This window comes from Leucoraja erinacea, chromosome 23, assembly GCF_028641065.1.
Source record: "Leucoraja erinacea ecotype New England chromosome 23, Leri_hhj_1, whole genome shotgun sequence".
In the NCBI taxonomy this organism is placed as follows: Eukaryota; Metazoa; Chordata; class Chondrichthyes; order Rajiformes; family Rajidae; genus Leucoraja; species Leucoraja erinaceus.
Window position 1 is genome coordinate 30,344,948 of NC_073399.1, and position 22,287 is coordinate 30,367,234.

The following is a 22,287-nucleotide window of genomic DNA, read 5'->3' on the forward strand; positions in this document are numbered from 1 at the left end:
AGGATGAATAGTCTTAATAGCAGCTTTTTTCGTATATATACTTCAAAAATTATATCCGGCAATAAACATTCATGATTTGACATTAACATCAGAGATTAATTGCATTACGATAAACAAAATTTGCACCAGTGAGTTCCTGACCAATGTGGTTAAACAAGTGAGATATAGGTTAGGAATTCTAACAGCCAGGACTGAGGTGCCACTTAGTCAAGTCAAGTTTATCCATCACATACACATATGAAATGAGCAGTGAAATGAAAAGTGGCAATGCTCGCGGACTTTGTGCAAAAAGACAAACAAACAAACAACCAAACAAACTACAAACAGAATCACATATTCTTTTACATATTATATATTGTGGGCGGAAGGAAAAAGGTTCAGTAAAGTTAGTCCCTGGTGAGATAGGAGTTAATGAGATAGTGAGATGGTGACCTAAGAGTCAAAACAAAACTAAATTAATATTTGTTCATGTATCTTACAGAGTAGTTTGTCATGGATTATAAGCAATGTTAAACAGCTATGTTTTATGCTTTGTGATATATTAATATACATTGAAAATGTTAAACATAGACAATATTGATTATTATGAATGAATTGAATTGATTATCTTTCTACTTTGCAATTGCTTAACTGGCTTTCTATGACTGACATGCCAGTTGAATGTTGTACTTCCATTGTACAGATTGCCTCTATAGTGTGATAATTCTATCCCAGAGTTTTGGAAGACAGATGGAGATCAGCTGCATTTCATTGACTTTGTTCTTTTGTGCTATTTCCAAATTCAGAGCAAGATGCGGGCTTGGATGCTCTGGTAACAGTGATAGCCAGACAGAAACAAATGGGTCGGGATATAGGAAATGAACTAGATGAACAAAATGGTAAGCTTTTTCAATTTACTGCGGCTTTACGTGGGTATTATCATGGCTCGTACATGATCTGAAGGAGTTGAGCAACTTGACATTATAGTTAGCCCATCTGCGATGTATTAACAAAGTTACACGATTGTCACCGCTCTACTCTCCTGTCTATATTGGTCTACATGTCCCATCCCTTTATTCAAAGTTTTTATTTGCTGCATTGTTTTTGATATCAAAATCAACGGAAAAAATATAATAGATTTTATTGTGGGCTCCAGTGCTTACAACATGATCACACTTGGAGGGCAATGGGGAGGAGTCAATCAGAGAAGAAGCTCCAAAAGTATTATGAATTAATAGTCTCAATGTTTTAGACTTTTTATAGTAGACAGCCTTACGTTTTGAAAATATGGCACAGATTGACCAACGACACTAATCTTTGCCCTAGATATCCACTTCTAATTAAGTGAGCAACTGAAGCAAATCAAGTGTACCTAATTGGATCTCACTACTTGTTGCGGCATGTCTAAGTGGGAATTGTTGCTTAAATGTCCTACCATGGCAGGAGATCATGCTTAAATGTTAGCTCTTTTCACGTGACCTTTCACATAATGCTTAGATTTGGTGCATAATTGTGCAAACGAACAGAGATTCACAATTGTTGCAATATTACATTTCTCCTTCATGATCCTTCCTTTTGTTACAACGGCCATCTTTGCCATTTTGCCCTGCCGTATGGACCATTTTATAAAAACAATGGATTAATTGTGCTGTTAAGGTAACAAAATCAATCAAGGATATTGATATATAATTTTATAATGCAAGTGGCCATTTCTTTCAATTCGAGCCTTTAAAATACTCCTGTTGGTAATTTTAAAGTCTCAAATTGAAAGAAATTTAAAATTTTCTCCCACAAAATTTGCTACTTCTACTATACATCATGTAAACAAAATTAAATTTGGTTATTTATCCGCAATGAGTCAGTGGCCTTAATCATTGCTTCATACTTTACTGCTATATGAAAGCATATCCTTTGTCCATTGGTGTTAGCAGTGGCCCATGGTGTAAAATGTTACTTTTTACATGTGTAATCTAACCTAAGATGTATGATTAAGCCAATGGTGAACAACTGGTGAAGCTATTTTAATAAACTGAAGTGGTTATTTTACTTCACTGATTCAACAAACAGCCATGCTTCGATTCATGCTGTTACTGTACTATCAGGATGGGATGCAAGGAAAAGTTAAGGTATGACTGTATGTCCTCATATATTGCCTGGAGATTTTCACCTGTTTGTAATCATAGAGTAGAAAATATATAGATTAAAAAAAACTTTTAAAAGAAACAAAATAATTCCATTCTGAGCATTTTTGCTTTAGTTTATTTTATTTAGACCTTGCACCAATCAGCATAAAAATTAAATGTAGACATGTTGCAAGCTTTGTATATTTGTTTTCTGCAATATATATTGTAAAGAATTTAGAGGTTGAGCAGAACCCCCGAATTTGATATGCAAGTTGTGGAAAAGCTTCGAATATTCTTAAGATTGTTTGTGGGCAAGTGCGATGAATATAATGAAAGCCAGATATTTGCATGTATAAGACTCTAATTGACATAGCTAGACATTTGCAAATGCCAAATCCATTGAGACACTGCATGCAGAGATTAACTTTCAGGAAATAAATGGGTTGGTTTAGAATCAGGCTGAATCTTTGTTTCCTAGTATGATGTCATTGTCGATGCACAAACAGCCAGGGTCAGCGAATAGCTTCAAATTAGCAATAAAGTTGATTTTATTCTGTTCTTGAAATTTCATATCGACACGGCACCATTAACCTGTTTATTGTGTTCTCTTCTGGGCGGAAGCTTTGTCTATTGTTAATTATTGTTTAGTTGCCGAGCAACGGGCCATCTGTGTTTTTCCTCATATTTGAGAGTAATGAGGTAGTTTGCAAAGAAAATTTACTTTGTAAGATTTGTGCCAAAGCTGGTTAAAAAAATTCTCATGCTTCGTTAAAACAGATGTAAAATTAGATTGATATAATTATTAAAAAATACGAACCATTTCCTTTTCAATAAAGTTTCCACGGAACCAGGTTGTCTAAGTTACACCGTGTAGTTTATGGAAAGCATTAGTTATTAAAACAATACATTGAATGTCGTACTTTGTGCTGGTATTATTTCAATCCATCTTTCTTTTCTGCTGTTTCAATGCAAACTCATAAATAAATCAGTTCTCGGACTGCAAATTTAACTGCTTATCTATTGCTTTGTTTTTAACTGTGCCTTTTGGGTTGGCACAGTTGAAAGTTAATCAAGCTCTGTCTCTCTTTTGTGAGCTGTTTGCAAGTTAAGAGACAGCAGTAGTGGAGAGGGCAGCTTCCCCTCATCCTTCCATTTAATTGCCTAATCAAGCAGTAGTTAGTCATTTGGAGTGGGTCTCTGCCTGTACATCGAAGTTCACAGTCAGTTTATTCCTTATTCTCTTCATAGCCAACAGTATCTTTGGTGGGTTGCATGAGTATATCTCCTGTTATTTGCCAGTGGTGTTTCATTTGGAACTGGGTTATGTTTGTGCAAAATCACTTCACCTACTGCCAGAAGAAAGGGGAAACTCATCCAGGGAATTGGATTTGAATCCAGGCATGTAAAGTGAAAATCCAGTTTCCAATTCAGCATACCAGCTAGTTTTCCGCAAAAGTGCATCTTAGCAACATTCAAAAGAAAACATTCCAATAAATGTAGAATGAGTCACAAGAATCATACGGAGTGGAAACAGACCCTTCAGTCCACCGAGTTGTGCCGGCCTCAAACACCCATTTACACTAATTTTGTTTAGTTCAGAGATCCAGTGCAAAAACAGGCCCTTCGGCCCACTGAGTCCGTGCCGACCAGCGATCCCCGTACACTACCAATATCCTACAAACTAGGGACAATTCAAAATGTTACCAAAGCCAATTTAACCTACCAATCTGTACGTCTTTGGAGTGTGGGAGGAAACTGGAGCATCCGTGAAAATCCCACATGGGGAACCTACAAACTCCGTAAAGACAACACCCATAATCAGGATTGAACCCGGATCTCTGGCGCTGTAAAGCAGCAACTCTACCACTGTAGAGGTGCTATGTAATAAATTACACATAGTTTGTTTTAGTCTCCCCAGTTTTTTATCAGCTCACTTCAGATTCTACCACTCACCCGCACAATATGGTTAAGAAAGTTGCAAGGACGGTGGGCCAAATGCAGGCAAATGGGGCTGTATGCCAACTTCGTCGGCATGGACATGGTGGGCCGAAAGGCTTGTTACTATGGTGTAGAGCTGTAGGGCTCTTATATGGTTAATTTTCTGTAGCCAGTTAACCTGCATGTTTTTGGGCTGTGGAAGGAAATTGGAGCATCTGAAATAAATCCATGCAGTCATAGGGAGAACATGCAAGTTTCATAGCACCAGAGGTCAGGGGTGAAGCGTTTGAAATTAATTTGCTTATGTAATGCAGATTTTGTATTATTAATATCATTGCATAACAAGGTTGCTTCGAACCTGCTTATTTCATTATTTCCCTGTTCATTGTCTAGGATATGCTTTAGAGTCGAGTCCATGCTGACCATCGATCACTTGTTAACACTGGTGCTACTTTATCCCATTTTCTAATCCACTCCCTACACACAAGTTAGATACGAGATACATTTATTTGTCACATGTACCAATTTGTACAGTGAAATGTGTGGTCACCATACAGCCATATGAAATAAAAAAGAGCACAACACATGATAGACTCCAACATAAAACATCCCCACACAGCAGAATCAAAGTTTCCCACTGTGAGGGAAGGCACCAAAAGTTCAGTCATCTTCCTCTGATGTTCTTTGATGTTTCTTTGATGTTCACCCGTGGTCGAGGCCTCCCGAGCCCTCTGCAGTCGCCGCTATGGGTGGCCCGATGTTCAGGTCCGCTCGCTGGGACGATGGAACTCCGACGTCGGAACAGGAGAACAACCTCAGCGGCTTGGAGCTCCGAATCGGCCACTTCCTACCGGAGTCCGGGGCTCCCAAAGTCCACAGGCCGCGCCGGGCGGAGACCCACAGCAAAGGGATCCCAGGACTCCGCGACGCCGAAGTCAGCGCCGCCCGCGCTGGAAGCCCCACGAACCACAGCTCCGCGATGTTGAAGCAGCAGGCCCAACACTCCGGAGCTTCAAACGGCGATCCCAGGTGAGGCATCGCCCGCTCTGCGATGGTTGCAGCACTGCGCCACCGCTGTTGAAGCTCTGGCCCAGACCCCGGCAGGAAAAGCCGCGCCAATCCAGTTGGTAGGCCGTGACGAGGGGGGCGAGGACGCGATTCGGAGAATAGTCGCATCCTTGCAAGGAAGTGACTGGGAAACGGTTTCCCCTTTACCCTACCCCCCCTCCCCCACATAGAAAAACTAAAGAAACCTCCAAAACAAACTGTTAAGACAGAATTTTTTTTAAAAAGATAGAAAAAACAGACAAACTGTAGGCAGAGGCTGCCATCAATACGGCGCCCCTAGTGGCAGCCGGGGCAATTTAGAGAGGCCATTTAACCTACAAATCTGCACATATTTGGGGTGTGGGAGGTAACATGCAAACTCCACACAGACTGCGCCCAAGGTCAGGATAGAACGTGGATCTCTGGAGCTGTGAGGCAGCCATTCTAACAGCTGCACCTCTGTCAAAATAGACTTTTCGAATTGCATTTAAATTTGATTCAATTAATTGCAAAAGCTTCTACGATTTAACTACATGATATTTACTGTCTGAGACTTTGTTGTACTCTATAAATTAACTATTGCAATTAGATTCAATTTCACATTCCAAATTAAAAGCTACTCATTTCCATGGCCAGTTATAGAGCTGCCACAAATGGGAAAAAATGAAGTCATTCTAATCATGGCTAAACACATGGTAAAGTGAAATGAGCCCCCGCTAGATGGGAACGTTTGCATGGATTTTAATTGGAATTTTTGCTGCATATGCGCATAGCTATATAAAATGATGATAGGACCGGTCATTTGAAACATTCCATTTAAAAATGAACAACTATCCATTTTGCCACTGCTTGCTGCTGCTGAATTTTTAAGCGTCTCATTCAATCCAAAATGTTTTCCATAATTCCAGAATAAACTGAATTGGTTGTCTTGATTTTCACTTTGGGAGAAGCTTGCTCTGCCTGTAGTACTCTTCCAGTTGGAACGGGTTGTTTAACAACTGGGAGAGGACATATATTTGTTACCACTTTCTTTCAAAAGGCCTTTTGGTTTTCAATTGTTATTTCCCTCGTTGAATAATCAGTATGGTAGGTGCCAGAGTGTTTGCTGGATTCCTACTCAGAAGCTCGAGTCACGGGCAGATTTAGTCTGCTTCAGATATAATTGATAGAATATGAAAAAGTACTTCAGTGATGTCTATTATCTGACGTAACCTGCTGTTTTCAGTACTTGAGAACTTAGACGCTGTATTTATCCTGAATCCCATGACCTCTGGTTCTGAGCATGGGCTGGTTTTGTCTGAAATATCTCTCCATATACACTTCCAACCACAGAAATGAGTGGCATTAAAAGAGGTCATTCCTTCCATCATATTCATGCTAGCCTACAAAGCCTGGCATGCTGTGAGTAATTCCAAATACCTATCCATGGCCAGTATTTATACAACCACATTGTGTCCTGTTGAACTGGACTTTTTTGATTAGTTTCATTGAAGTTCACTCAGTTATATTAATGCAGCCAGTACCGAGAATATCAGTTACGAATCTTCAGTACACTGTCCAGTGTGGCTAAAATCTGATCTAACTATTCCAAAGTGACTACTCTGCATTGTCCTCAGAAGAGGCCACTGGCGTTAATTTTGATGTATTTTATTTTGTCCTGCCTCATAGGTAAAGACTTGAAATCTAAGATTTCCATGGTCTTGGAGTACTTTACAAGGCAGGATGTAGAGGAGGTTTTATGTGGCTCAAAGATAGTGTGACATTACTTTTGAAAACAAAATGGGGCTCTGCATTATTCTGAATGAGCTGGTTTACTTTTAATTTAAATGCTTAATGCTTGTCTGTTTCATTAACTTTCAAATTCTTTTCTGATATCTTCCTCTGGCTCATAGAATTATACCCACCATCTATAATTTTCTACATCTCCTTGTATAAATTCAGAGTTTATTCAGCCAGTGATTTATGAAAAGGTTTCCATGCTGCAACGTTCTCACAGAAGTAGGTATATTCAAAGGAGATGATTCAAACCATTTAGTTCATTTTCATTGTGTGGTTTGCAACATGGGCAAAGGAGTTAACACTCCAGGCATCTGGGTTTGATCCTGACCTCTGGCGCTGTTAGTGCAGAGTTTGCACCTTCTCTCTATAACAAAGTGGGTTTTTCTAGGTATTCCCGTTTCCACCCACTTCCTAAATACCTGCTGGTAAGTTAATTGGCTTCTTTAGCGCGGGTTAATAGCAAAAAAAATCAAAAGAGGGGACAATCGGCAGCAGTGAGAGAAGATAAATTGCAAAGGGGAATAAGAGGATGGGGAATGGGTCTAATGGGATTACTCTCTTAAGAGCTGGCATCAACTGTTTGGCCAAGTGTCTTTCTTTGGCTATTGTAAGTAAAAGGTAATTTTAAGGTTTAAAGTCCTAAGAATAACGGCATGCCATGTAGTACAACTTTAGATACCATGTATCATGCAGAAAACGAAGACTAGTAATAATTGTATTTTGTGACCATGTATTTTAAATATAATTTCTTACCATATCTTTGGAAACTGAGGCAAGAAACATTGAAATGTATGCAAATACTTTGTTTCAAAGCTTTTGATAACACTGCAATGATTTATCCCAAGAGAGCTTTTATTTATAGTATTTTTTCCAAATTGTGACTATTGTGATTTGTTTTGCCAGAGTTTTTTGGCAGCAGTTCTTGGATGTCTAATTAAATGTGGCTGTAAAATGTGCCATGTTAAGAATAACCTCTCGGCCAGCTCGCAGTGTCTAGGAGATGAAAATGTTTGTGCTGAATGACCAATCATAAAGCACAGATTTGACCATATTAACATTATAAGGTTGACTGCACCATTTTATAGTTTAATTTGCGTAATAAAGTGGATATAGGATTCGATATGACGATGGAGTTTTAGATTTGATCTCCACACTATAATAGGAGGTATTGACTCACAAAGGCAGCTACCATCATCAAAGACCCACATTATCCTGTCCACATCTCATTTCACTCCTACTTTCGGGAAGAAGGTACAGGAGTCTGAAAACCAAAACCACCAGGTTCAAGAATAGCTTCTTCCAAAAAACCATTAGTAGCAATGTTACAAAATTTTGAGATTTAAAAAATCAAGTCTGCAATTTATCCCATCAGATAAAGCATAACAATAAGTTTAATTTGACACCTAATTCACTTTCATATCTCAAGTAATAAAAAAGTTATGGCCATTGTCATACTCGGAAATTAGCATCTTGTTCCCTATTGATTTTCTATGGACATAACAAAAAAGCTGTGATCATGGACAGTCAAAAGCCCATAACCTTCTTCAAAATTAAGAGAGCTGAATGAAATTTTCAGTTATCATAGATTGAAGCATTCTGAAACAAATATAAAATAATCTTACTTAGATGACCTGAAATTAAAGCATATAATTAGTTAGTTACCCAATTGTAGCTAATTTCAAACTTCAATTACTAGATCTAAACATCTATCCATTTCTTAATAAATGATTAACATTTTTAAATAGCCTAAGTGTCCAAATAATATTCAAAAATAATTCACAATAAAACATGATTTTTAAATCTCATTTACTTCAATTTATTGGCCAAATGGAAGGAATTTAGTGTTCAATTGTTGTAAATTAAAGTCTATTTTAAATCGGCTTTCTAGTGGGTTCCTGTGAACGCGCTGGTTTAGAACGTTCACATTGCAGTGGATTTGTACCCTCAAATGCCCAGAAAAATACTGCGGGATATAAAGAGCCCAAAATGAGCTACTCGCTATAGAAAACTTTATATACAGGGTTCTTAAGAAGCCCCTTTTAATGTAAAAATAAGGTACATACCTTTAATTGTTTGCTTTATAAAACCCTGGGGCGGCGAGAGGTCGCGGGTTTAGAGAGTGATTTTTAAACTATTATACAAGGCCATAAAAACTAATAATACCTTTTGCGACGGGGTCTTTCAGCGATTTTCCGTTAATGATTTACTAGGCTGAACATTTTCGATTGCAACAGCCTAGTAAAAATCGCGTTTTAAACCCGCCCCCTCTAAACAGCGCCAAAATCACGCACACGGCCTGGGGGTAGATTCTCATCGACGATTCAGGTAGGTTTTGTAACATACCTACCATTAGGCTCTTGAACACTGCACAATACTAAATGATGAACTATGGACTGTCTTTGGTTGCACAAAGGACTTTGGGCTTTTTTTTGCACTACTATTTAGTTTAGTTTAGAGATACAGCGCAGAACAGGCCCTTCGGCCCATCGAGTCTGCACCGACCAGCGATTCCTGCACATTAACACTATCCTACAAACACGAGGGACAATTTACACATACACCAAGCCAATTAACCTACATACCTGTACGTCTTTGGCGTGTGGGAGGAAACCGAAGATCTCGGAGAAAACCCACGCGGTCACGGGGGAAACGTACAAACTCCGTACAGACAGCACCCATAGTCGGGATTGAAACCGGGTCCCTGGCGCTGCAAGCGCTGTAAGGCAGCAACTCTACCACTGCCGCCAGTATTGGAGTTGTGTTGTATTGTGGTTACAGGCCTCTAGAGCTGCTACAAGTAAGAATTACAATTTTCCCGATGTCGGTATATGTGATAATTAAACATTCTTGACTCTTGATGCTAGACATTTTTTAGCATACACTTTTTGAATCACCCTTTTGGTTTGGTCGGTGAAAAAATGTTGTTACCTTATGTGGTCATTCATCAGAACAAATACATTACGCTGGTGATTTGTCAAATCTTTTAAATATAAATACATAAGTGGGAATAAATAACTCATTTGGGATGAGCGTTACAACAGCTGCTTCTAATTGAGACAGCATGCACAATAAAAGGTCCCTTCAATATGTAATTTACAGTAATCATATAATACTAAATTGTTTAGCAACTGTGTGTCAGTAGTGAATCATAAAATGTGTAATCTTCCATCATATGATTGATTTTAACATCTAAATTACATAGTTAGTAAAATATGTTGTAACGATTCTTTTAGCATGGGAATTAGGAACCCTGTTATTTAATGGTTACACTGGTTTTTGGTTTGTACATTTGTCATTTTTACATTAAATATATAGTACTTGTTAAATTTAGTCGGCTCAGTTTTCAATGTTTTTAAACTCCTAAGCACATCATTTTGAGCAGACCCATCTGTTTATCTAGCACTGTGTACGATAGGATTGAATCTTAGTTAAGATTAAGTTTAAAGCGTTTTTTTTATTGTCGATTGTGTGACTATTTTAAGTGAATAACTAAGGGAAAGATATAAAAGTTTATGTGAAATTGTGAACCCTTCTGGGGCACACAGTGGCAGAGTTGCTGCCTTACAGCGCCAGAGACCCGGTTCGATCCTGACTACGGGTGTTGTCTGTACAGAGTTTGTATGTTCTCCCTGTGACCGCGTGGGTTTTCTCCGGGTGCTCTGGTTTCCTCCAAAGATTGTACAGGTTTGTAGGTTAATTGGTTTAGTACAATGTAAAATTGTCCTTAATGTGAATAGGATAGTGTTAGTGTGTAGAGGTCGCTGGATGGAGTGGACTCGGTGAACCGAAGGGCCTGTTTCCGTGCTGTACCTCTAAACTAAACTTTAAAAAAACGAAACTACTAAATTCTATACATAACATTCATCTTTCTATACATAGCCATGCATCATTGCTAAATAAATCCTTGAGTTGTTTCAAGAATGGAAGTCTTCTTATTAGTCTCGCTATTTTTATGTTGAAATTTGATGTATGAATTCAAATTTTAAGATGCACATGGGTAAGCAAGATAGACACATGGAACTGCAGATGCTGGAATCTTGAGTAAAGCAGAAAGTGCTGGCTCTTCTTTTCAGGCACCTATACCTTCTTCACCGATGGTAACCACGAGATAAGAGTGTGCTTGAGGAACTCAGCGGGTCAGGCAGCATCTGTGGAGGGAATGGATAGGCAGTGTTTCGGTTTGATGTTCTATTCCACTCTATTCCATTCCATTCCTTTGATTCTGGTCCTCCAGAGATGCTGCCTGACATGCAGAGTTACTTCAGTACTTTGTGTTTTGGTAAACAAAATAGCTTTGTAATGTTAATAGCATCCAGGCTGGTTCAGTGCCCACATCTTCTGCCTTGATTATGAAGTGAGCTTTCTCCGTTTAAATGTCCACCAGATTTTCCAGGGAAATGTCAGAGGTTATATACATATTTGACAACATTTCCTGTGTTGGACACTGAATTCTCCAATTTTTGGTAACTCGCTTACTAACAACAACCCTTCCCCTCCCTCGCCCCTCCCGCCCCACCCCTACCTTTCCTGTGTCCCACCTGAACTTGTACCCATTTCTCCTTTCCTCTCCTCTGCACCATAACTTGTACCTCTTCTATCCTTATCTCACACCTCTTGTCTTTTCATCTCTGACCTTTTTCTAACCATCTGTCAAAATCCCCCCCTCGCTATTATCCACCTATCACTCACCAGATTCTGTCTAGGTTCTCCTATTTTCCAGCTTTCTCCCACTCTATCATAATCAGTCTGAAGAATGGTCCCGACCTGAAACATCACCTATCCATGTTCTCCTGAGATGCCGGCTGACCCATTGAGTTGCTCCAGCACTTTGCGTCTTTTTTTGTAAACCAGCATCCTCTACCTTTCCTATCCATGTAGACACAAGGAACCGCAGATGCTGGTATCTTGAGAGAGAAAAAGAACAAAGTGCTGGAGTAACTCGGCGTGTAAGGCAGAACATGGATGATATTTTAGGTCAAGGAGCTTTTTTCAAAGTGAGGAAATCTGAAGGGTCTTGACCCGAAACATGTTCTCCAGTATATGTTCCAATGTGCTGGAGTAACTCAGCAGGTCAGGCAGCATTTCTGGATATCATGTCGATTTTTGGCTCTGTTGGAAGTGAATGGGGAAAATATATTTTTGATGCTATGTCTTTTGCTAGATTTTGTTCTTTTATACAACCTATGAAAAGATGTAATAAGCCTAGCGGGCAAGAGATACTGAGGGTCAGAGAGAAGGGAAAAGGGAAACTTCACATTAATTCAATTATCAAAAACAATATTTAATTCCGAAGCCAATTAATTGTCCACCTGTGTTTTGCTAACAGTTAAAAAAAATAACTGCTAAATCCTTTAATGCCTGTGAGGCAATAATGTTAATTACTTTGGCCTTTGAGACAGGGAGGAAGGGGCCAACACATAAATAGAGAGAAAAACATAGATAATATCTTTGTTCATTCTAATCTGATGTCTTTAAAACCATTTTTATTACTTGATGCTGATTAATTTCAGGGTGGTGGGGGGGAGGGAGGGGAAGATATGGGATTAATTGGGCAAGTTTCCAGAATGGCTTCCTTATAAGATGAAAGATACTGTGTTTCTAAGCAAGTCGAATTGTTAAAACATCTTCATCGTAGCAACCATCAGGTTCTTGAAAACTGCATAACTAACCGTAACTGTACCTTAGCAACTGTGATCTACTATGGAATTACTTTTGGTTGCACTGCGGACTTAGGTATTGCACACTGGTAGACACAAAATGCTGGAGAAACCCAGCGGGTGAGTCAGCATCTATGGAGAGAAGGAATTGGCGACGTTTTGCGTCGAGACCCTTCTGAAACGTCGCCAATTCTTTCTCCATAGATGCTGCCTCACCCGCTGAGTTACTCCAGCATTTTGTGTCTACGTTTGATTTTACCAACATCTGCAGTTCTTTCTTTAACTTGGGTATTGCACTATTATGGTCTGGTTACCAATTACTAATTTATTGTATTATTGATTACACAAAGGGTGGTGAGTGTCTAGAATGTGCTGCCAGGGTACTAGTGGAGGCAGATACCATAATGGCATTTACGAAACTTTGTGATATGCACATATCATGGATATGCAGGGAATGGAGGGATATGGATGATGTACAAAGAGATGAGGGTTGGTGTTGGAATCATGCTCAGCTCAGACATTGTGGGCCAAAGTTCCTCTCCTGTACTGTTCTATGTTCTGTATATTTATCTGATACAGCACTAAAACAAGCCCTTCGTCCCAACTTGCCCATGCTGACCAAGATGCCCTATCTACTCTAGTCCCACCTGCCCAAGTCATCTTTAAAAAAAAATTATTTTCATTTTACAATGTTCTTTGTAGTTCGTGGGACACTGTAGAGAAATGCAACAGAGAGAAAACCATGGTTGGTGCATTTGGGTTTTTCTGTAGTGTGTGTTGTGGTATGAGGAGACATAGGACCTGCAATAGCACTGTGTATGAGGCTAACAGTTTAACGATAGGGGTCAAGGAAAGAGCGTTCACGTCGCAGCCCTTCTTCCACCAATCTTTCCACCACCACGCCCAAGAAGCACAGGACGCCATTCTATACAGATACAGAGAAGTATCTTCAGCTCTGGCTGAACAATTTCTAATCTTGCGATGTGGACTCGATCAGAAGAAGTTTAACAATGGGGCAGATGTAATGTCCATTAAAAAGCAGACCAAATATATGATGAAAAAATTAACAAGTTGAGGAAAGGTGTTGTTATTTAAGATTAATCAAATATACAACAGCATATAATCCTCCAACACTTTTGCCACCTCCAACGGGATCCAATTATTGGCCACAGTATCCTATCTCCACCCCTTTCTGCTTTCCTCAGAGACCATTCCCTCCGCAACTCCCTGGTCAACTCGACACTTCCCACCAAAACCACCTCCTCCCCAGGTACTTCCCCTGCAACTGCAGGAGATGCAACACCTGTCCCTTCACCTCCCCCCTCGACTCCATCCAAGGACCCTAACAGTCTTTCCAGGTGAGGCAGAGGTTCACTTGCACCTCCTCCAACCTCATCTATTGTATCCGCTGTTCCAGGTGTCAACTTCTGTACATCGGCGAGACCAAGCGCAGGCTTGGCGATCGTTTTGTTTAACACCTCCGCTCAGTCTGCCTTAAACTGCCTGATCTCCCGGTTGCTCAGCACTTCAACTCCCCCTCCCATTCCCAATCTGACCTTTCTGTCCTGGGCCTCCTTCATTGTCAGAGTGAGGCCCAGCGCAAATTGGAGGAACAGCACCTCGTATTACCCACAGTTACATTGAGTTCTCCAACTTCAAATAGCCCTTGCTTTCCCTCTCTCTCCATCCCCTCCCCCTTCCCAGTTCTCCCACCAGTCTTACTGTCTCTGACTACAGTCTATCTTTGTCCCGCTCACTCCCCTGACATCAGTCTGAAGAAGGGTCTCGCCCATTCCTTCTCTCCAGAGATTCTGCCTATCCCACTGAGTTACTCCAGCATTTTGTGTGTACGTTACATACAGTCATCTATACCTTGAATATTTAAGCAGCTGTCTTCACGGAAGTGTTCTACCAAAGATTACATTGTACACTGCAAAGCACCCCAGGTATTGCCAGCTTTGCCTCACAATTGAACCAATGACCGTAGACAGATTTGGATTCCAGATTTACAAGACCCAATTGATTTGCTGAAAATGAGCGTGTATTTGTGAGATGACTTTGAAGTCACTTATTATGCGGCAAGTAATGGGAATTTATATTATGTGGTAATGACTGTATTGAGCAGCTGTTTGTAGTTTAATTTGTAATGAACTGACATATTATTGGGATTGTTAAAGCTAATCATGAAAATAATCAAGAACAACTATGTCGAGAGTGTCTTAAATTGCAAATGCCTTCAAATCACAATGTCCTGGCACATTAAGAGCGTAACAAAACAACTGCAAGTTAAATGAGATGTATTTTGCACTTCTCTGTAACTAAGGAACTCGAGCTTAAAACAATTTGTTAGCCTATCTGGTGTCTGGCGTTTTGTGATACAGTATAAAAGGCTTGTCAGGGAAAACATTATGAGAATATCAGTTGCAGAAACCAGAAACTTGCTTGTGCTTCTGACCCGAAATGTCACCTGTTCCTTTTCTCCAGAGATGTTGCCCGACCTGCTGAGTTACTCCAGCATTTTGTGTCTATCTTGTGCAACAACCACCTCTCAATGTATTCAAGGTCTTCAATTCGTAAAAGAGCTGCACTATGTTTTATTTCCAGGGACCTCGACAGTCCTTTCAGGTTTGGCAGAGGTTCACTTGCACCTCCTCCAACCTTACCTACTGTATCCTTTGTTCAAGATGTGGACTCATACACCGGCGAGGCAAAACGTAGACTGGGCGATCGTTTCGCTGTACACCTGTGGAAGAAATTAATTTAGAGAGAAATTAAATGAAAATGAAAAGCGGAGACTTTGCAGGTTTGCTTCAAGAGACTTTATTGCATGATATGATGGAGAGATGGCGGCAGTTAACTGCTCACCAGTTCTCTGACTTCACAGCAGAATTAGCCAACAGTTATACTGTGCAGTAAACATCTTTTGTTTTTTGTTAGATACGACTATGCAAAGATATACTTCATCATTTCATCAAATGATACTTTATCATTTAAAAATAAATTGGATAGGTATATGGACGGGAAAGGAATGGAGGGTTATGGTCTGAGTGCAGGTAGATGGGACTCGGGGAGAATAAGTGTTCGGCACGGACTAGAAGGGCCGAGATGGCCTGTTTCCATGCTGTAATTGTTATATGGTTATATCCTGTTATTACTATCTGCTACATGGGTACCAATTATTTATTTTGTCATAACTAGAGCCAGGATGTTTAGGCGCTAAAAATCTCTGAAATAGGCAGGCAAAAAGGCATCATAAAATTACAAGAAAGGCACGAGAAAGGCATTTATTGACAAAAAAGGCATAACAAGGCATTTATTTCCATCACCAAAATATGGTTAAAAATGATAATTATAAAAGTATACTACATTACATGACCAAAGTTGCCAAGTTGCACATAGCTACCAGCATTTTTTCAAATTATCTGGTGTTAAATTATGCCGTCTGTCATCCAGAATATGCTACAGTTGTGAAAAACTTATTTCTACCCCAGCTGAGATCACTCTATATTCATGTCGATATGTTGTGCATTACAACTACCTTTGATGACTTTAGCTTTGTTTTGTATTTCTTCAAGATCTTTGTTAGCTAAAATCACCCTCTCACATTCCCCTTGTATGTCTTTACCTACATCGCCAGGAACTTTAGGTACAAAGTACAGCAAGTGAAGGTGTAAACAACTGAGCAATAGTTGAGCTCTTTGACTTCTCCAATACTTCCGATGTCAAGAAATACTCCTTTGATGGTTGACCTGCCTCCAGTGGACCAATGACCACATTGGCAACATATCTCCCCACATCATTAGTTGTCTCGTCTATTGAGATCCATATTTTGTTGCATGCAACTTCATCTCTAATTTTCTGCACAAGAATGTTGAAGTTGCTATCAACATAATTTTTCCGTAATGATGACTCACTTGGTATATGTTCCTCTGTGTATTTCCCAAAAAAACCTCAGAGAGATTTGTTTTCCAATTTCCACAGTGGAATTCCAGCATCAATGAATGCGTTGCACAGATCACTCGAAAACTCAGATTTGCGATTGGAGCCAGCGGTAAATGTTGTGAGGAGCCAAGCTTGCGTATTTCCTACCTTCAGTTTCTCTGCAGCCGACTTGTGTTTAGCTGTGCTGGGAGACGAAATATTTCTTCTCATGATTCACCGCTTTCTCATATGCTTTGCAAAACAGTACACAGTTGTCTGTAGAGAATATATCACTCCCATACACTCTCACCAAATCGTTCAGTTTTTTACAGTGTAATGTGGATAAATGTGAGGTTATCCATTTTGGTGGCAAAAACAGGAAAGCAGACTATTATCTAAATGGTGGCCGACTAGGAAAAGGGGAGATGCAGCAAGACCTGAGTGTCATGGTACACCAGTCATTGAAAGTAGGCATGCAGGTGCAGCAGGCAGTGAAGAAAGCGAATGGTATGTTAGCTTTCATAGCAAAAGGATTTGAGTATAGGAGCAGGGAGGTTCTACTGCAGTTGTACAGGGTCTTGGTGAGACCACACCTGGAGTATTGCGTACAGTTTTGGTCTCCAAATCTGAGGAAGGACATTATTGCCATAGAGGGAGTGCAGAGAAGGTTCACCAGACTGATTCCTGGGATGTCAGGACTGTCTTATGAAGAAAGACTGGATAGACTTGGTTTATACTCTCTAGAATTTAGGAGATTGAGAGGGGATCTTATAGAAACTTACAAAATTCTTAAGGGGTTGGACAGGCTAGATGCAGGAAGATTGCTCCCGATGTAGGGGAAGTCCAGGACAAGGGGTCACAGCTTAAGGATAAGGGGGAAATCCTTTAAAACCGAGATGAGAAGAACTTTTTTCACACAGAGAGTGGTGAATCTCTGGAACTCTCTGCCGCAGAGGGTAGTCGAGGCCAGTTCATTGGCTATATTTAAGAGGGAGTTAGATGTGGCCCTTGTGGCTAAGGGGATCGGAGCGTATGGAGAGAAGGCAGGTACGGGATACTGAGTTGGATGATCAGCCATGATCATATTGAATGGCGGTGCAGGCTCGAAGGGCCGAATGGCCTACTCCTGCACCTAATTTCTATGTTTCTATGTTTACAAGGCATTGACTTGACTTTAGGCATTTTGACGTTTGTAGGGGTAGATCCTATAGGAGCGGGGATGCAGACCTCTACAGGCAGGCCAAATACAAGCTGAGAAGAGGAATCTGAGCTGCCAAGGAAAGGTATTCTGAGAAGTTGAGGAGCAAGTTCTCAGCAAATGACACTTCTTCAGTGTGGAAGGGCTTGCAAGCTACAAGTGGGAAAACACCCTTCTCCTTGGACAATCGTCAGCTGACCAATTACCTGAACGAGTTCTACTACAGGTTCGATAAACAGAAACTTAACCCTGGTACCCCCACACCCCATCCCCAACCAACACTTTACACCTACTCACAGCCTGGTGTAGAAAAGACTGGACCCTTCCCCACTTGCTCCTCCCCAATCACCTCTTAAAGCATGACTCTAGTTTGCAAAGACTGGACCCTTCCCCACGCATCCTTCTCTAATCACCACTTAACACCCATTTACAGCCGGGTTTCGCAATGCTGGTGTAAATTTTCTTGTACGCTACGCTAAAACGGCAAAAAAAAGGCTGATTTAGGCACTCAATCGTGAAAAGGGCATTATCTTCCAGAAATCATTAAAAAAAGGCATGAAAAGGCACATGGCATTTATGGCAAAATCCTGGCTCTACTCATAACATACGTTTTGTTTATGTCAGTCTTATTCAACAACAGGTAGGTATTACAAGTCAAACATAATACAAGAGCTTCTTGACATTATTCTATCTCACCTTTTAGTCTGACCTCGCCACCATCCCCTCTCCGAGCCAATCATAAACCCCCCATTTACTACCACATTTCTATGCTACTAACAGCAGGGAGCAAGGGTGGTCTACTGTAGCTTCCCACAGGGGAAAGCAAGCTTCCTTATCTCTGTCCTATCTTTGTTATGTTTGCATTCACCATTCCCAGACAAAGGTAATGCATCTATAGCTTAATTTGCCCATTCTCACAATCCTCTTCTCCACCTGGTCAATGAGAGATGCCAATTGCCACATCTGCACATCATTTTGGTGCCTTGTTCAATTCCAATCAAAATTAAGTGAGAAAGGATTTTAATATTTTCTTCCACAACACCTTCGCTCAGACCTACCTGATCTCCCGATTGCCAAACACTTTAATTCCCCTTCCCATTCCCACACCGATCTTTCTGTCCTCGGCCTCCTCCATTGTCAGAGTGAGGCTAAACACAAATTGGAGGAACAGCATCTCCTATTACGCTTGTACAGCTGCTATGAATATTGATTTCTATAACTTCAAGTAACCCCTGCATTCCCTCTCTCTCCATCCCTCCCCCACCCTTCATACCAGCTTTAAAGTCGTCTTGTTGAGTCTCCTTGTCTGTACTTGTTCTCACCTAGCAAACACCTAACAATGGCCTGTTTCCTTTATCATCCTTACTTTTTTAACATATTTTTCATCCATTTGTTCTGTATCTCTCTACATCACCATCTATATCTCTCGATTCCCTTTCTACTGACTCTCAATCTGAAGAAGGGTCTCGACACAAAACGTCACCCATTACTTTTCTCCAGAGATGCTGTCTGACCCGTCCAGTTACTCCAGCTTTTTGTGTCTACTTTACATCTCTGAAACCACGCTGACCATTGATTGCCCATTCATACCAGTTCTATGTTATTCCATTTTCGCGTCCTCTCCCTCTACACTAGGGGCAATTTACAGTTGTAAACTAACCTACTAGCCCAAACGTCTCTGGGACGCACAAGGGGACTGGAGTACCCACGCGGTCACAGAGAGAACATGCAAACTCCACACAAATGATACCCAAGGCCAGGATCGAATCCGGGATTCTGGCACTGTGAGGCAGCAGCTTTATCCGCTGTGCCATTGTGCCGCACATTTTTGTTTATGTTATGGATTTTTAAATGCTCTTGAAACAGGTATTTTTAAATAAAAGGAAAATAGGAGTGACTTTTGTGATATTCTTTTTTTAGACCCAATGGTATCTCAAAAACAAAATTCTTATACTGAAATCTGTGCTGGTTACTTTTCAGCATAAAAATAAAGGGCAGTTAATAGAATTGTTGAGGAGCCTTTCATTACAAAGCTGTGAGCTATTATATAACTTGAAACTGTTTTTGAAGCGATGGGTATTTTATAACACATTAACCATAAGAACCAGCAATAAATAGTATGACAATAAATAAGTCAAAGTCTTTGCAAACTTTGAGGAGGTGAAGGATTTGGAAATTCACAGAAGAAAGCAAAGAAGTCTAGTTGCTGCATTGGATGAGGGCAGGTTATTGCTTGAATTTCAATCATTCAGGCAGCAGGTGTTTATGTTTAGAAAAAAACCCTCAAGTCTCAACCAGAGCAGAAGAGTACTCAATCAGTCTTCTGATGACAGGCAAGTCGTCAACTTCACGCTTCAACAAATATACCCAAACGTTTTTCATCAGTGACATTGACTGGAGTCATTTCTTTTGCCATCAATTCATGCGAGAGGCAGCAGAAACGTGGGGATTGATAAAAGCAGTCTGATAAGTACAAGTTTAGTTTAGTTCAGGGATATAGCATGGAAACAGGCCTTTTGGCCCAACAAGCCCATGACGACCATCGATCACCCATTCACACTAGTTCTATGTTATCCACTTTCTTGAGTTGCTGGATGTAGATGGCTAGTGCATGTGCCTTTAACATAGTGACCTCACCACCCTTAACCACTCCCCTTATTAGGTGTATAATTGCATGTTCCCTCCCTGGTGTCTCTCTCTCTCTAGCTCCGGTGACAGACCACGTACAGCTAGTATAGTAATGATGTGAACAGTAAATAAAGCTACAGTTAAGACAATGTGTTGTTGAGACTTCTTTACATGGTGTCAGAAGTGGGATTTGAACCTTAAGCATCTCCTTACTGTAGGATCTATTTTCAAAATACATGATTTTCTGGATGATTTCAAGAATGTTGAAAACATACAATAAATAGATAAGAATTTGCAACATTATTGAAAATAATTGAAGGTGTCAAAATGTTTTAAAGGCTATAAATAATGACATAAAAGTTAAAGCATTTTGAATATTTAAATTATTTTCCACAATCTTGCAAATTCTGATTCAATTGGATATAACCACAGAGTTAAAATACGACATTAGCAATGTCAATGTTTTATCCAATAAACACCTATTTTAATCTTGTTCTACCAATCACAGTGCCGCTTTTCATTTTTCAAGTAATTGCCCGATTCCTTTCTTGAAGTAATCCTGCAATAATCTTTTGTTTATTTAACGCTCTAACTATCTCATGGCGCCAGAGACCCGGGTTTGATCCTGACCATGGATGCTGTCAATGTGGAGGTTGCCTGATTTTTCTCCGGGTGCTCCGGTTTCCTCCCATATCCCAAAGACATGTGGGTTTGTAGGTAAATTATCCCATGTGTGTGGGAAGTGGATGACAAAATGGGATAAATGGGTGATCAATGGTCAGCGTAGACTTGGAGGGCTAAAAAGCCAATTTTCATGCTGTATCTTTCAATGATTCAATGAACAACCTACAAGTTAACGGGATAGGCAGCATCTCTGGAGAAGGAATGGGCGACGTTTCGGGTCCCGACCCAAAACGTCATCCATTCCTTCTCTCCAGAGATGCTGCCTGGCCCGCTGAGTTACTCCAGCTTTTTGTGTCTACAGTTTAAACCAGCATCTGCAGTTCCTTCCTACCCAACCTATAAGTTAAGATTATTTTCAAATCTACAATTATTTTGCTACTCATCTTATTTTGTACTTTAATTGCCATCTTACCTCTCTTGATCTTGAAGAACACCAATCTAAACTTGTTTTGCCTCAGAGTATCACATTATCCTAGGTTTCCCTTCTAATTGTAACTGGATAGATATTCCACTGCAATCTACTGGATCTGCAGGTAACGAGCTTGTGACTAGGTACATGCACTGTTACGGTGGACTTTTCATGGAGTTCAACAGGGCGGCACAAAAGTTCCACAGATTTTCCAGCTCTCAGGCTGGGAACTTTGCCCACAGAACATGCACCAGATTAATCTTTGCCACTGACAAGCTTTCAGTAACAAAGACAGCTGGTGAGCCTCAGGGGAAACCCTTCCCAGCTGTCAAAGTCCTTCTGCCATTTCCTCCGCCCTGCTCTGGACCACACTGGTATGCTGGGAGCCAGGCTGTCTGCAGAAGTCTGCACCAGTGTGTCACAGTGGCCAAAACCGTGCCGTGAAGGACAGTCCAAGACCGATGTTCTCAGTTTAACGCCAGTACTTTGGCTCAGCAGTTTGTCTCTTTCTTACACCATGCAGTTCTGGGCGCCCCGCCACAGGAAATATGTGGAAGCTTTGGAGAAGAGGTTTACCAGAATAATACCTGCAATATGGGGCATTAAAACAAGGGAGAGGTTGGACAAACATGGATTGGTTTCTCTGGAATGCCAGTGGTGTCACAGTGTCGTTGGGGCAGCAGAGCGGTGCAGTGGTAGTGCTGCTACCTTACAGCGCCTGAGACCCTGGTCGATCCTGACTATGGGTGCTGTCTGCACGGAGTTTGTACGTTCTCCCTGTGACAGGGTGGGTTTTCTCTTGGTGCTCTGGTTTCCTCCCACACTCCAAAGGCTTGTAGGTTACTTGGCTTCTGTAAAAGTGTCCCTATGTGCGTAGGAAACCCTGTTTCCATGATGTACCTTTAAAATTAAAACAAGCAAGAG

The 22,287-nt window shown here is 40.6% G+C and overlaps 1 protein-coding gene across 4 annotated transcripts in view; it reads left to right on the forward strand.

Annotated features, from left to right (window-relative positions):
* The window catches only part of stx8 (syntaxin 8), a 173,944-nt gene that overhangs the window by 33,186 nt on the left and 118,471 nt on the right, over positions 1-22,287 (forward strand). For 3 of the 4 annotated variants that reach the window (XM_055654214.1, XM_055654218.1, XM_055654216.1), the window contains exon 6: positions 786-878. In XM_055654214.1, coding sequence (XP_055510189.1) covers positions 786-878 — 93 coding nt within the window. Of the gene's footprint in view, positions 1-785; positions 879-15,127; positions 15,438-22,287 lie in introns of those variants that run through there. The other variant, XM_055654217.1, reaches the window with a different exon arrangement.